Source organism: Schistocerca gregaria, chromosome 3, assembly GCF_023897955.1.
Source record: "Schistocerca gregaria isolate iqSchGreg1 chromosome 3, iqSchGreg1.2, whole genome shotgun sequence".
Taxonomy (NCBI): Eukaryota; Metazoa; Arthropoda; class Insecta; order Orthoptera; family Acrididae; genus Schistocerca; species Schistocerca gregaria.
This window is the reverse complement of record NC_064922.1, coordinates 875267875-875282109: the sequence shown is the minus strand read 5'-3', so window position 1 is coordinate 875282109 and position 14235 is coordinate 875267875. Positions and strand designations below refer to the sequence as shown.

Sequence of the window (14235 nt, the reverse complement as noted above, 5' to 3'; positions counted from 1 at the left end):
TGAGAGAAAACGTATTCATTGTACAAAAGCACGTATTTAGAATAATTGCTAGAGCCCACCCAAGATGGCCTTGCAGACATTTATTTAAGGAACTCAGAACATTCACAGTACCTTCGAAATATGTATACTCACTTAACGAAATTTGTTATTAATAACCCCTCCCAATTAACAAATAATAACTAAGTGCATAGCTACAATGCTAGAAGAAGGGGTGACCTTCACTATTGACAACATCCGAGATTTAAAAACAAATTAAAAGAATTTCTGAATGACATTTCTACTCAGTAGACGAATTTTTAGATATGAAGAGGTAACTGTAAAAAAAAATATATGTCTAAAGAAAACATGTTAAATTGACATGTACCACATCTTTACAAAACGTCGTATTCTGAGTTGTAGAACAAGTGTTAAGGTAATGTGCTGTATTGTTAACTCTTTTCTTTTTTAAAATCTTGAATGTAATAACATATACCTGGTATTTTCATTGTTTGTGGTATTGTTTGTTTTTCTTCTATTTTTACCCATATAATACTCTTTTCATTGATTTGTCCTATATTACAGTACAATCTTTGTACAAAATGTAATATTATGGGACCAAGTACAAATCAGTCAATCAGACTTATGACATACTTCTAGATTCTAAAAATACTAACCTTGTAACTTGAATTTTCGCAGGAAATGGTTCCATAACCATTAATAAATGGAAATATTCAGAATAAATTAGTTTCATTTTAAAATCCCCTACAGAACGAATCGTGGACACTGAAGGCTAAACTGATACTTCATAGTTGTAGGTAGTACATTTTTCCAATTTTTCGGTCGATAGTTCAAAAAACTTAACTCTTTCTACTTCATGTATTTCAGTGCTCAAGGAACTAATTTTATAGGTAATGTAGTTCTTTTAGAAGTACTAAACCGTTTACCTTGAGCCTTCTCAAAATTCAATTATTATCAATTAACCTTCAACCATCTGTTAATGGTCTCAAATACTTCAGTAGCTGCCATTTCAGGGCGGGTAATGGTTGTATTTTTCATTGCTACAGTTGCACCATCTACAAAATGAACAAAATTTGTGTCATCTGAAGCTGTGGCTGGGAGATCATTTATGTATAATAGAAATAACACAGTACCCAAAATCGGATCTTGTGGTACTTAATCTGATTGCTTCAAATCCTAAGTATTGTGCCTATAGTTATGTGATTGACATGGAACTGAAGCACATTGCTTTCTGTCATTATGGTAAGATAAAAAAATGAATCTGCTGTCCCTGACATGGAACCCAAATACATTGCTTTCTGTCAATATGATAAGATTAATATTCTGCATAATATTTTTTGTTAATATTTGCACTAAATGAAATTTGTAATATAATACATCGTATGCAAATCTTATAGCTGTATAAGCTCTTTTAAATTATATGCAATATGATTTATGAGGAACTGTTTTAGTTTCCCCTTAAATACATTGGATATCGTGCTTCACATAGTCAAATTCTTTACCCAAGTCACAAAATATTCCCAGTGGTAGTAATTTCTGATTTATTGATTACAGTATATCATCTGCCAAGATAAATATAGCCTGTCCAATTGACAATCATTTCTTAAATCCTAACTGTTCGCTACTGAAAATATTTTTTGTGCTAAGTGTGTTTAAAGACAAGATTACATTATCTGCTCCAAAAGTTTTGAAAATACCTGTAGTAATGAAGCTGGTAAGTAATCCTTTACTAAAATTTTACATCAATTTTTGTGAAGTTGCTTGATAACAGCATGTTTTAGCATCTGTTAAGTGCTGTTGTGAAAAGTTTCATTCCACAAGTAATTCAATAATTTTCTTAGGTTCATTGTTTTACTATTACTGATGTCTTGATAGCCACTTGAACATTTGTTTTCAAGAGAGTTGATAACGTCAAAAATTTCCTTTATAGATCTACAATGAAGCTGAAATTTGTCAGACTAGTACTGAAAGATTTTATTAAGAAGTGTAAACTTTCTGCTAAGGAAGGTTTCAAACCTGAATTATCTCTTACTGATAGAAAAAAGTTTCTGCCATTTTAGGGCCATCTCTGATCAGTTCATTATCTACCTCTACGAAACTTTCTTAATTTTCAGTAATAAAGGATCTGTCGAGAAGTAGCATTAGTCTAATATTGTCAGACATGAAATAAATATGCATTACATGTTCATCTTAGCATCCAATGAAGGTTACAAAGACCTTTGTAAATGGCTTATTCGGTCGCGCACCTTGCCGAGTTATTCGATGCTACGATAAACCTCCTCCTCATAGAGATGTCTGATGTCACTAGTTTCTCCTGTTTGGAGTCAATAAATACATGACCGTAGTGATGGATCATGCTAAGCACTGTAATTCCACATGAAAAAAAGTTGTCTCTGTGAAATATCTATCCAGACTTCTGTATCGAACTGGCAACTGCACCATTCCTGAGCATTAGTGGCTTGTCATTTGTTTATTGATGCGGAATTTGAAATCAAATAAGACCTGCCTATCAAGTGATTTTGTAGGATGTGTAAGGCAAGATGAAACTAGTTAACATTTGTTCTAAATCAAATATCCTGTTGTTTCATTCACGGCGTTCCTTGAATACATCTTATGAAATACACAATATTTCCGTTTTCTGTCCATCACGACTGACTACCGGCGATTGAATAGCCGCTAGTATAATGTATTTGGTACACGTCACAGTACAATTGCTTTAAAATCACTTATTGCTGACCAAAAAACTTACCGACTTAATGCAGGTTCATTTTTAGTAATTTAGCTGGTCTTTTCATCGTCTTATTTGCGTGTGGTTTGTGTTTGCGCATGTGGTCAGAAGACAGGCAGTCACCCGCAAGACGAGAAAAGGTTGGTGTCACTGCTTACTCTTAGCGTGGGTCAGCTAGAGGCGGGTGCAAGGCAGGCGTGGGTAACTGGGTAGTGAGTGTAGAATGATAATAGTACTTTGGCGCAAGTGACGTTTTAAGGACTGTTGTGCGTGTGTTTGTGTTTATAGTAAATTCCAGTTAGAACCATGGCGAATATTCGCTATACAAGAAATCTTTTTCTGCGTGGAATGAGTGTCGTGTATTTATTCGCATTCGCTTCATTGTATGTTCAGATTCCAGGTAAGAATAAGCATATTATGTTTCATGTTTTGGCAGTATTTGATATCAACAGTGTATTAGCTTTTAACTTGTACAACATGCACATTACACTCGTGTCAGAGACAGTTGGAAGTTACCACGTCTACCTTAGGCAAAATATTTTTGAGTGAATAAATTATGTTATTCGTGTTAATTTCCGTTGCATTTATTACCATTAAAAGTTTAAAGCCGCTTGAGTTCGTAAGAGATTCGTTGTAGCATATTTATGAAAAATCTGAATCGTTGTTGCGGAGCGGTGTTTGCAGTGGGGGTTACATTTCTTTTCCAGGGAAAACTTGAAACTGTACCGATGTTTATGAAAACTTAACTGATTCTGATACGTCTTCGCCGCTAACTGCTTAACCAAGAAATGCCTTCGTTGTGCAGATTAACAACGTGTAATTGCAGGGACATGTTTTTTCTACGCTTATTTAATTTGGAAGATAGACACGCTACCACGCTAAAATGAATGAGCAAAGGCAACGTTTGTTTAGAAATGGGTATGCTTATTACGTATAGCCTAGTCATGGGTGGATTTTTAAGGAAAATTGAGCTGCAGCTTCCCCCGTTTACCTTCATAAGGCACTTGTCATTGAACGACAGCCGCACTTGGATTGCATATGTTGTATTCCATTGCAACCGCTTCAGTCGGAATATCCGTTTGATACTGTGACGGAGTATCGACGTTCTCTCTCTCTCTCTCTGTCTCTCTCTCTCTCTCTGTCATTAAAAACTGATGATGTAATTCATTACTGTGATTTGGAATTTTGTCTTGATAATAGCAGCCCATTTGGTTTTTAAAGTGCTGAATACTGAAATAATTAAAATATGCATTTCGGAGGTGGGGGCTAATAGTCAATAAAAAAATAAAGTTCAGTGGGTAGCTGAAAAGTTGTTGTAATTGAACAATATATAGCAACAGTATTGTGATTCTTCCTTAGTTTTTGGTTTTCAGCTTGGTTTAAAATGACGCGTTTAATCTGTTAAATATGAATTTAATCAAGTTAGATTGAACCCGGTACTCCCTGATTACGAAATCAATATATAATAGTTGATTAATCTCAAGGCATAAAATGTGGTTTTAGTTGCCCATATCGTTGCCAGCCACTTGTCTCTTAAGTCCAACTCTACTTAAGACAGGTCATTTGCTCACAGAGAATAAAGTGTAGTTCCATGGCAGAGTAAATCTTCCTTTTATATGTGTTTTATTATGTTGTTTAATTTTTATGCAACAGTTAGATGACATAACATTTACAATTTTAGAGACTTGCAGCATTGTGATTTTATATTGATCCAGATTCACTTATTTGTAAACAAGTTTTTCATGCGACAGGATAAAGGCATCTGGTTAATGGCTGTTTAGTAAGTTTAGGATTAAATAAATTGTTGAATACTTTGCAAATACAATGGTTGGAACTTAAATAGTGGCAACTGCTCATTCACAACTGTTACAAAAGAATTACATGTTTGCACCTGTTACTGTAGGCTACTTCATAGTAGTCACCAGCGCTGTATAGAACCTGTTGCCAGCTATGTGGAAGGTGTAGTATACTGTTAGCAGAGCCTGTTCTGTTGATGGTGCGAATGGAGTGGTCTACTGTGCGTTGAATCTCCGGAACAGTTCTGAAGCAAATGCCACGAAGTGGCTCCTTTATCTTCAGAATCAAATCAGTCGCAAGGACTTAGACTAGGGAGTATGGTGAATGGTACAGTACTTCCCAGTCCCATTGACCGAACAGAACCCCAGCTTGCGCTGTATGCGCCCGTGCATTGTCATGCAAAATAATGGGTGGATTGCGCATAAACACAGTAATACTGTGCATTGACAGTCTGCCGTGCCCAACGTGCCACTGTTCGGTATGGCAATGCCGATTCCCCAAATGCCTTTTGAAGACCTTGAGGACACTGTCGTGCTGTGCAGCCTCTAGCACATTCAATCTTGATCCAACTCCATTGTTTCGGTTTCGAGAACAGTGGCACCGTTACATTAGACCGCTCGCTCACAAGTGACTGTTTCCCTCGATTGTGAGCATGATGGTGACATGGGATGGGCGTGTCCATTTGCTCTGAGCTATAAGGTAGGTATGTCAGCAACGTGTGCTATCAGTGACAGTAGTTGATTCAAATGCATAGTGTCTCCACAGCAGTGTTGCTACTATTTAAGTTCCAACCTACATAGGCCTATCTGATTTCTGAAAGAAGCTTGAATTTAACCAGTAGTTGGCCTAGGAATAGTGCTGTGCAGAAATTTAGTGCCAAAATCGTCCGAGCAGCCTGCCAACACACAGCTGTTGCAACAGATATCGTGTATCCTTAATGTACCTAATAAGCAGAAATACTGATTGCATGTTTCAAAACAGTTTCCCTTTTGGGGAAAAAATACATATAATCAGTGTATGACAACTATAGAAATAGAAATTGACAATCGAAACATGAAATTAAAAAAAAAAAAAAAAATTACTTTGTGCTGTAGAAGTTTCTGTTCTTACTATGTATGTGTTAAATATCTATTGTGTTCTCTGCAATAATATAGCTATTCTTGGTAATCATTTAATGGCAAAGTCTTGTCAGCTGTTTTATTTTAGAATTTTATTGCCTGTATACTCACATCATTTTGCTGTCTTTTCCTGAAGTATGGCCTTCAGTAATACAACTACTATTTGGTATAGGCTTAATGTTTTCTGTGTCTAAGCATTGATGTTAGCATTGGAAACAATATAATAAATTTTCAGAACCCAGTAGGAATAATGCTAGGGTAATTGGATCATAGAACTCCTTGTCATGTACCAGCTGAAAGTAGCGCATACACAGTGGACCAATTCCAATGTAGTTATCCATTTGTTATTAAGGTATTGGCATTAATAAATTTCTTCTTTCATCCACATTCAGGACACCGCACGTGCTTCTCCCCCATCCACCCCATCTCCCCCACCCCAGATGTCCCCACCACCACCCCCAATCTAAGTAGGGGCTGTAATGTTGATAATTTAAGGCGTGCTTCATGACCCTAAGTGACTGCCCCCCCCCCCCCCCTTCACTACAGTGTATCTGGCAAACCCATGGAACATATAACTAAGTAACCGTGAATAATGTGTGAGGCATACTAAAGGGTCCCAATTCTGGGTTTCATAAAACAGAGGCCTAGTCTTTTTTTTTATTATTATCTTTAATTGGTTAGCTATGACTTGTCCCTTGGCTGTCCAGAAGAAATGCTGCACCAACCAATGTTTTGTACAGATAAAGTGCCCAGCATGACAGTGCACCCCTTATAGACTCGAACCATTTTGCACTACACATGCTTAAGAAGAGCTCTGCAAGAGACTTATTTCAGTTACACAGTCAGATGTAAGAAATGCCCATTAAGAGAAAGACTCCATAACATTCTAATCTTATGTAAAATTAACTGATTAATTGAAAACTTCCATTTGATCACCTATTGGTCAGTATCATGATAAAAATGAGAAACAAAAGCTGATTCAGAATTCTGAATTACACTTTTAAAAATACATTTATACTGGGTGATTATGCTGTGCTTTGATGTTTCACTGCTGAACTTTCAGGATGTGATTTTGAGTTAACAGCAGGGAGGTACCAATAATAATAGTAATAACAATGTTCACCCTAATATGGAATGATTAGTAAAATTAACCCTTTTCCTACTAAGTGTGAGTCAAGGATTTCTGATTCATCTACTAGTTCAGTGTAAAGGTGCCTTACCAGAGCCCAAGAGGTCGGACAACCAGCTAGCTGACCCATCCGACAGTTTGTGGACGCTGGTGACTGCTTGATGAACCCTAACTGCTTGCACTGAAAGAGTGTAGGCAGGTATCAGTCGTGGCCAGGAGGTAGAAGTTCGCTGGTCGAACTGACAGGTCTGGACCATGGACCCGAAAGCAAGTAAACTGCCCATACATAAGCAAGCAGGTCAGGTGGACCCACTCCGTAAGCAGCCCAGCAGATGAGTCTGGCTGTGTTTGGGGCCTGTAAGTCAATGACCACAGGTACTTTCCCTTGGAGGCAAGGTCAAAGGGCAGGAATACAAAATAATAGATAAATGTGCCAAATTTATGCCTGTAGGCTAATGAATATATTCTGAACTTGGGTGTGATATTTACAAAAATAGGGGGGGGGAGATCGCATATCCTCAAAACTTAGTATTTATGAGGATGAACTGTTGATGGTACAGATATTACTGCAAGATTAATTCTCAGAACCGCAATCTTTATTGTAATGGGTGTGTGTATTGATTTGTATTAGGACCTGATTTTGTGTAACACCATTAGAGTATAAATAAAGATATTCTTGATTCAAAAAAGTTATGTAGTTTCATGTTTCACAGGTCATATGTATGATAAATTGTAATGATATGGAATGAGTCATTTTATATTTAATTTAAAAAGTACTTTTTAAATATGGCCACACGTGGATCACATACTAGTGCTTTTATTTTCATTGAAAAGAATAAAATCTATTAGTGGTTCCTATCCACCATATTTCACCCATTATAATGGTAGGGGTAATTGATTGGAAACAAATTGCAGCATTGTGCTACGTACAACCTTAATATGATATAATTATTGTTTTTCTTCTGGAGTTGTAATTGTGTACCTCATTGATCCTTTTCAACTACAGTGGATTATTGATTATTTACAACAATCATCTTGAGGGAATAAATACACGATGAAGCAGTAGTCAGAATGCCCAACGTCTTAAACAAGTTTCTACGAGGTGATCCTGGGTGAGCAGTCACACACTTTAAATAAAAAAAAAGGAGAACTTGAAGATGAGTTACCCTGGAACAGTATGCCGTATGATAGTACCTTATGGATACCTGAGAATTGTGAAGTTTCCACTCTGTTTACTCTTCGTCACTATGTGTTAGCCATATCATTAGTGTAGTGTGTAGATGTACAGAACTGAATATGTTGTGTGGCTTTTATTATTATTATTTTGACTTGAGGATGAGACCATCCATAGAAAACCAGTCAATGGCACTTTAAGAATATTGTTTGCCATTGCTTTATTTATGCTTGGATTGCTTACAATACTAGATTCACCTGCAAAAAGCTTGTTGTATGCGGACCATAAATTGAGACTTTGGGTAATGCATATGTGATTTTTTTCCCATAGTGGAAAAGTCTCCTCTGATTATGCTTGTTGAATTACTAAGTATAATTTTCTAAATTCTTTTGGTTAGATATGACATTATAATTTTGTTGGCTATGCCATCAGTTCCATGAAACCTCAGTTTATCTAGGTGAATATTGTGATTCGCTAAGTACAGTGCCTTAGTTAGGTGACAGAAAACGCCAACCAGTGCTACTCAGTATGTTTCTACACCATGAGTAACTTAGTGCATATTCTGCTGTGTGTCTTAAATCGAAGCATGTGGTGATACTATAGTGCATCTAGATCTGTTTATTGCCTTTGTCATATCCTGTCATATATTCTTTTAGTCAGTATCTTCATCCCAATCCCCCCCAATAGAATCCAGAAACTATCATGTTACTTTATGTCAGCAGTGGATTACAAACTTTCAAGCATCAGCCATCCATGCTAGTGACCAAGGATCATCAAATTGGGTACAGACATCGCGGCAGCTCAACAGCTGTACCAACTCACTCGCTTTTGGTTTCCCTTGAAAAATGTATTTCATGCTCGCTAACATTACAAATGTCAACAATGCAAACTCTCACACAAATAAGAATAACGAACTTGGCTGTAGATGTACATGGTCTCTCTACATTTAGTCTGTCAGAAAGTGCACAGAAACCAGCATGCAGAGCATCATCTGGATTAAAACTACTATCCCCAGACAGCATTCATTTGTAACTCTGCTCGATTTTTTTTTTAAAGTGGAAGTATAGTGTCAGATCTTGCTAAGATTTCAAAGTGGTACATAAATTAGCAACATTTCTAATTGTTTAGAAGTGTAAAGTTGTGCCCTTCTCAGAATAAAAAATGGTAGTATTATGTGACTACAATTGATGACTGTCAGTGGTTACATGTACTCAGTCACCATACATAGGTAAAAGCAGGTTGCAGACATAGGTTGATAAGAAAATGGGAAAAGGCAATCTGTGGAGACTGTTCACAAAACACTTGCGTGACATCTTAGAATATAGCTCAGGCGTGTGGGAGAGACATACCTAATAAGTCTTAGCAGAGGATTTTGAACTTGCACAGCAATATGTTCACAAGGTGTTTCATTCCCTCCCCCCCCCCCCTCCCCCCCCCACATCCCCCATCCCCCATGGAGGAGAGTCATTGAGATCCTGAAAAACAAGAACTGGCACATGCTTGATGAATATCTAAAACTATTCCTGAAAAGCCTATTTACAAAGTTTCAAGACTCAGTATAAAGTGAGAAACCGAAGGATATATGACAGTTCCCAAAGTATCGCTCCTGTGGGTGCTGCAAGACAATGTTTTATTAATTATAGCACTCACAAAGACACTTGAGCATTTATTGCCCCACTCCATGTACAAATGGAGCGAGAAGAAACTTTAATGTATGGTATAATGGGAGGTGCCCTCTACAATACAATTCACATTGGTTTACAGAGTTAGGTGTAGATGAGTGGCTACTCAATCTAAATTTGCTAAAGGTTAGATAAACTTTAAAAAATTTCTCAAGTGCCCAGAGGTTCACATCTCTTCGTGTACATCATTACTCTGCAATTCACAATTAAGTGCCTTGGGGAGGGGTTGTCATCAAACTGCCTTTAATCTGCTTCTCTACCACTCCTCTCTCAAACTGTATGCGGAAAAAAAAAACACTTAAATATTTCCATTTGAGCTTTGGTTTGTCTTATTTTATTATGATGATTATTTCTTCTTGTGTAGGTGGGCATCAGAAAAGTGTTTTCACACACTTTGGTGAAGGATGGTGATAGAAATTTCATTAGAAGGTCCTACCGCAGTAAAAGACGCATTTGTTTTGATCACTGCCATTCCAGTTCTTGTATCATGTCTGTTGCACTCTCTCCCATTTTGTGATAATACGAAACAAGCAAGCCACTTGTTTGAACTTTTTCGGTGTCATCCATCAGTGCTATCTATTGCGGATCTCATAGTGCACAGTAATACTCCAGAAGATGACAGACAAGTGTAATGTATGCAGTCTATTATATTTTCTTGTAAGTGTTCTGTCAATAAATCGCAGACTTTGGTTTGCTTTCCCCACAACATTACCTAAATGATCATTGCAATTTAAGTTATTCATAGTTGTAATCCCTAAGTATGTGGGTGAGTTTACAACCTTTAGATTTGTGCAATTTATTGTGTAACTGAAATTTAGCAGATTCTTCTTGGTGCTCATGTGGACGACTTGACACTTTTCATGATTTAGAGTCAGTTGCCACTTTTTGTACCATACAGATATCTTGTCTACATCATTTTACAATTTGTTTTGACCATCTGATTACTTTACATGATGGTAAATGACAGTGCTACCTGCAAACAATCAAAGAGGACTGCTCATATTGTCTCCTAAATGTGTTTGTTGAACAGGAACAACAGGGGGCTATACCCCTTCCTTGGGGAACAGGAGGCATTACTTCCATTTTACTTGATGAATTTCCATCAATTATTACGGACAGTGATGTGTCTGACAGGAAATCGTGAATCCAGTTTGACAACTGAGACAATACTCCAGAGGCATGCAATTTAGTCACATGGGAGGATTAATGTCAAAAGCCGTCTGGAAATCTAAAAACATGGAATCAGTATGATGTCCCCTGTCAATAGGACTCATAACTTCATGAGATTAAAGAGCTAGTTGTGTTTCACAAGGACAATATTTTCTGAATCCGCATTGGCTGTTCATCAGTAAATCATTTTCTCCAAGGTGATTCGTAACCTTTATTGTATGTTCAATCTCTATTGTGAGTATTCTGAATGGTGGACACATGGTAACAGAACCTTTGCAGTACTACTTCCTTTCTGTGCTGCAAGTCTAACTTCTGACTGTCATAGTCCTCCCCTTAGGGACTCAGTCTTTAATGGTTGGGTACAGGTTTGGTGAACCGGGCATGTCCATGCTGTAGGCCAGAGAGCACCACTACCCTCCATTACTGTAAATTGTGGGCATGCTTAAGTGACCATCCTTGGGCATGATAATGGAGTGTTGTATCTTGTAGATGGGATTTTAGCTCAATTGTGTGGCTTATAAAGATGGTTTAACCCTCTGCAAAAGAAATCCCCTCAGTCTCAAGGTATGCTACACGCTGATGGGGTAGGTGACTGTAGAGACAAAATGTTGCAAGGGGAATTTGAGGAAACTGCCACACTCTTGTTTAAGGAACTTACTAGATAAGTAAGGCTCTGCCTTGGTAAATATTTATTTCTCTCATGCGTTGTGGGAACAAAATGATTCTTACATTTCAAACTCAAACTCCCTATGGAAAATATGGACTGTTATGGAGTAGCAACAGCCAACCAAGGGCAGGCCTGAGAAAACACACTATTAGATTTATGGTGAAGTACAGGGTACAAGTGTGCTAATATTCATTTATAATAGTTTAGAGAGAGTAGGGATTCTTTGAAAGAATCTCTCCTTTCTACATTCATAAAGCTTTGGAAACAGGGAGTCAACAATTTTGAAATACCACTCTACTGGTCAAAACAGCTACAATGCAACGAGATCCAATAATTTTTAGGATCCAAACACTTAGGTGAATATCCTAATGTAGTCGTCCGAACACATAATGCCTTTAATATAGCAAGGGATTAGTCCCCTGCCATGATGCCATCTGATACAATTACAGGAAAGAATGTTATTATGTTGACATCACAGAGATAAAGAACATTATGAGTAAAGTAAGTCAATAACTAGAAAAAAAAGTGGCATTCATTTGAATGCAGAGTGCCCTCACAAACGAGTATATTCCAAAGTTGCAGTTATCTGCCTCAAAAGTTAGAACCTATCTACAAGACTGTATGACATGTTTTAAGTCCCAAACGTTTGGACATAAAACTCCTGGTTGTAACAGTGACTATCAAAGGCACAAGAGATACAGAACCCTGTACATCTCCTCCAAAGTGCCTTAATTGTTCAGTGAATCATACCGTGTGAAACAGACTGTCGCATTTATGCTGAGGAAAGGAAAATTCAGGCACTGAATGCAATGAGGACAATCCCATATGGTAAAACTAAGAACGCCTTAAGTCATTAAACACTGTACAATTTCCAGAATTTGTTGTTAAAAAACCAGTCATCAAAAGTAACCCCTCAATCCAAACTCAAACATCAGAGTTGTACACAATTAGATGTTCTTACAGCTGCACCTGCAAAGGGGCGGTTTCTTCTGAACCCACGAATGCTCCGAAACAAACAGGTCTTCCAAGCACACCACATTCACCATCAGGAAGCTAACAAGTCAATATGTATATCAAAGAATTTAAGTCCCCCTGTGGGTCCGGGAGTTAGAAAAAGCCCGAAGCCTGCCTGTCGTAAGAGGCGACTAAAACAAGTCTCTCTCATTTCGGTCTTTATGTGATGGTCTCCTGTAGGGTTTGACTTCCATTTCTCAAAATTTTCCCTAAGAGCGAGCCAATAGGGGAAGGGCGCCTTACATGGTGCATCGTGTCTATCATGAATTGAGATATTTAGCATACTTTCTCGTCATCGCATTGCAGTCTCACTCATTCTCCATCTCTTGGGCAAGGACAACTTCCTGGGTGCGTTTTCCACTATGCAGTGTGTTTTTGTGTGCCGACGATGACCATGGACTTCTTTGCACCTCATATCCAGGACAGTAGCCAGTCCGTTGTGGAGGCCGCCACGTATCCTGTTGGTTGTAGCCCACTGACAACACAGGGATCGCTCTGCTGATGCCTGCGCCGTTAACTCGCCACGTATGCCAAGGAGTAGATGCCTGTCACCCGGGGGCATCAGGACTCCTGGCAGTGGCCATCCTGCCATGTGTCCTTTGCTGCGGCTGGGTGACGCCCATGGAGAAGGCCCCTGGTCGGAGTGGGTGGCATCAGGGTGGCTGACACGCCATGAAGCATAGTACGTCATCTCCTACTGGTAATCCACAGTCAGCAGCCTCTAAACGGGAAAAGTTTAACTTTCATGCTAAGAAATATGACCCCAAGTCGTTCTCGTCCCTGACCACATCATGGGAGAAACACCAGGCTAAGGATGGCAGTGAAGTTTATTTCTCCCAGTACCTCTTATGTACGAGAGTTGGTGGGGAATCTTTCATGTCCAGGAAGCCTCAGTTTTTTGCGGAACATTTGGAGGACAAGTTTAGGGAGGTGGAGGGCTTGTCCAAAATGCACTCTGGGTCAGTTTTGATATAAAAACATCTACTGACTAGTCATGGGCATTACTTCCTTGTAGTAAGTTGGGCCATGTTTCTATTGCCATCATGCCTCATAAGAGCTTAAATATGACCCAGGGTATTACCTTTCACAGGGACCTTCTTTTGCAGTCTGACAACAAGCTGCGCGCCAACTTAGAGCGACGAAGAGTTCATTTCGTATGGCGCGTCCATTGTGGTCCAAGGGATTACCAGGTTGCCACTGGTGCATTCATCTAGGCCTTCGAGGGTGACACATTACCCGATACGGTCAAGGTGATGGTCTGCTGCTGTGACATCAAGCCATATATCCCTCCCATGATGTGGTGCTTTAAGTGCTAGAAGTTTGGCCATATGTGTTCCAGCTGTACTTCCAGCCCCACCTGTCGAGATTGTGGACGTCCATCGCATCCCAATATCCATGTGCCCCGCCTCCCATCTATGTCAGCTGAGGAGAGCATCATTCACCTTGCTCGCCAGACTGCAGGATTATACAGAAAGAAAGGAAAAATGTGGAATATAAGACCCTGGACCAACTGACCTACACTGAGGCTAAGAAGAAATTTGAGCACCTACATCCTGTGGCTATGACCACCTCATATGCCGCCACTACTAGAACAATTGTCGCCTCATCAGTTCCTTGAATTCCTGTTGCCTCTCAGAATTGGGGGACTACACCTGCCCCCTTGATGGTGGGAGGCACTTCCCTCCCTGTTATTCACCCACCACCTACTTCGGGAGCAACACCCTCCAACCATTAGCAATTTCAGCCCCCACTTCTGAGC

The 14235-nt window shown here is 38.9% G+C and overlaps 1 protein-coding gene across 1 annotated transcript in view; it reads left to right on the top strand.

Moving 5' to 3' along the window:
- Positions 1 to 2874: 2874 nt before the first annotated feature.
- LOC126354957 (lipase maturation factor 2-like) overlaps positions 2875 to 14235 on the top strand; it is an 83612-nt gene continuing 72251 nt past the window's right edge. Inside the window, exon 1 of the mRNA XM_050005039.1 lies at positions 2875 to 3125. Coding sequence (XP_049860996.1) covers positions 3032 to 3125 — 94 coding nt within the window. The 5' untranslated portion in view covers positions 2875 to 3031. The remainder of the gene's footprint in view (positions 3126 to 14235) is intronic.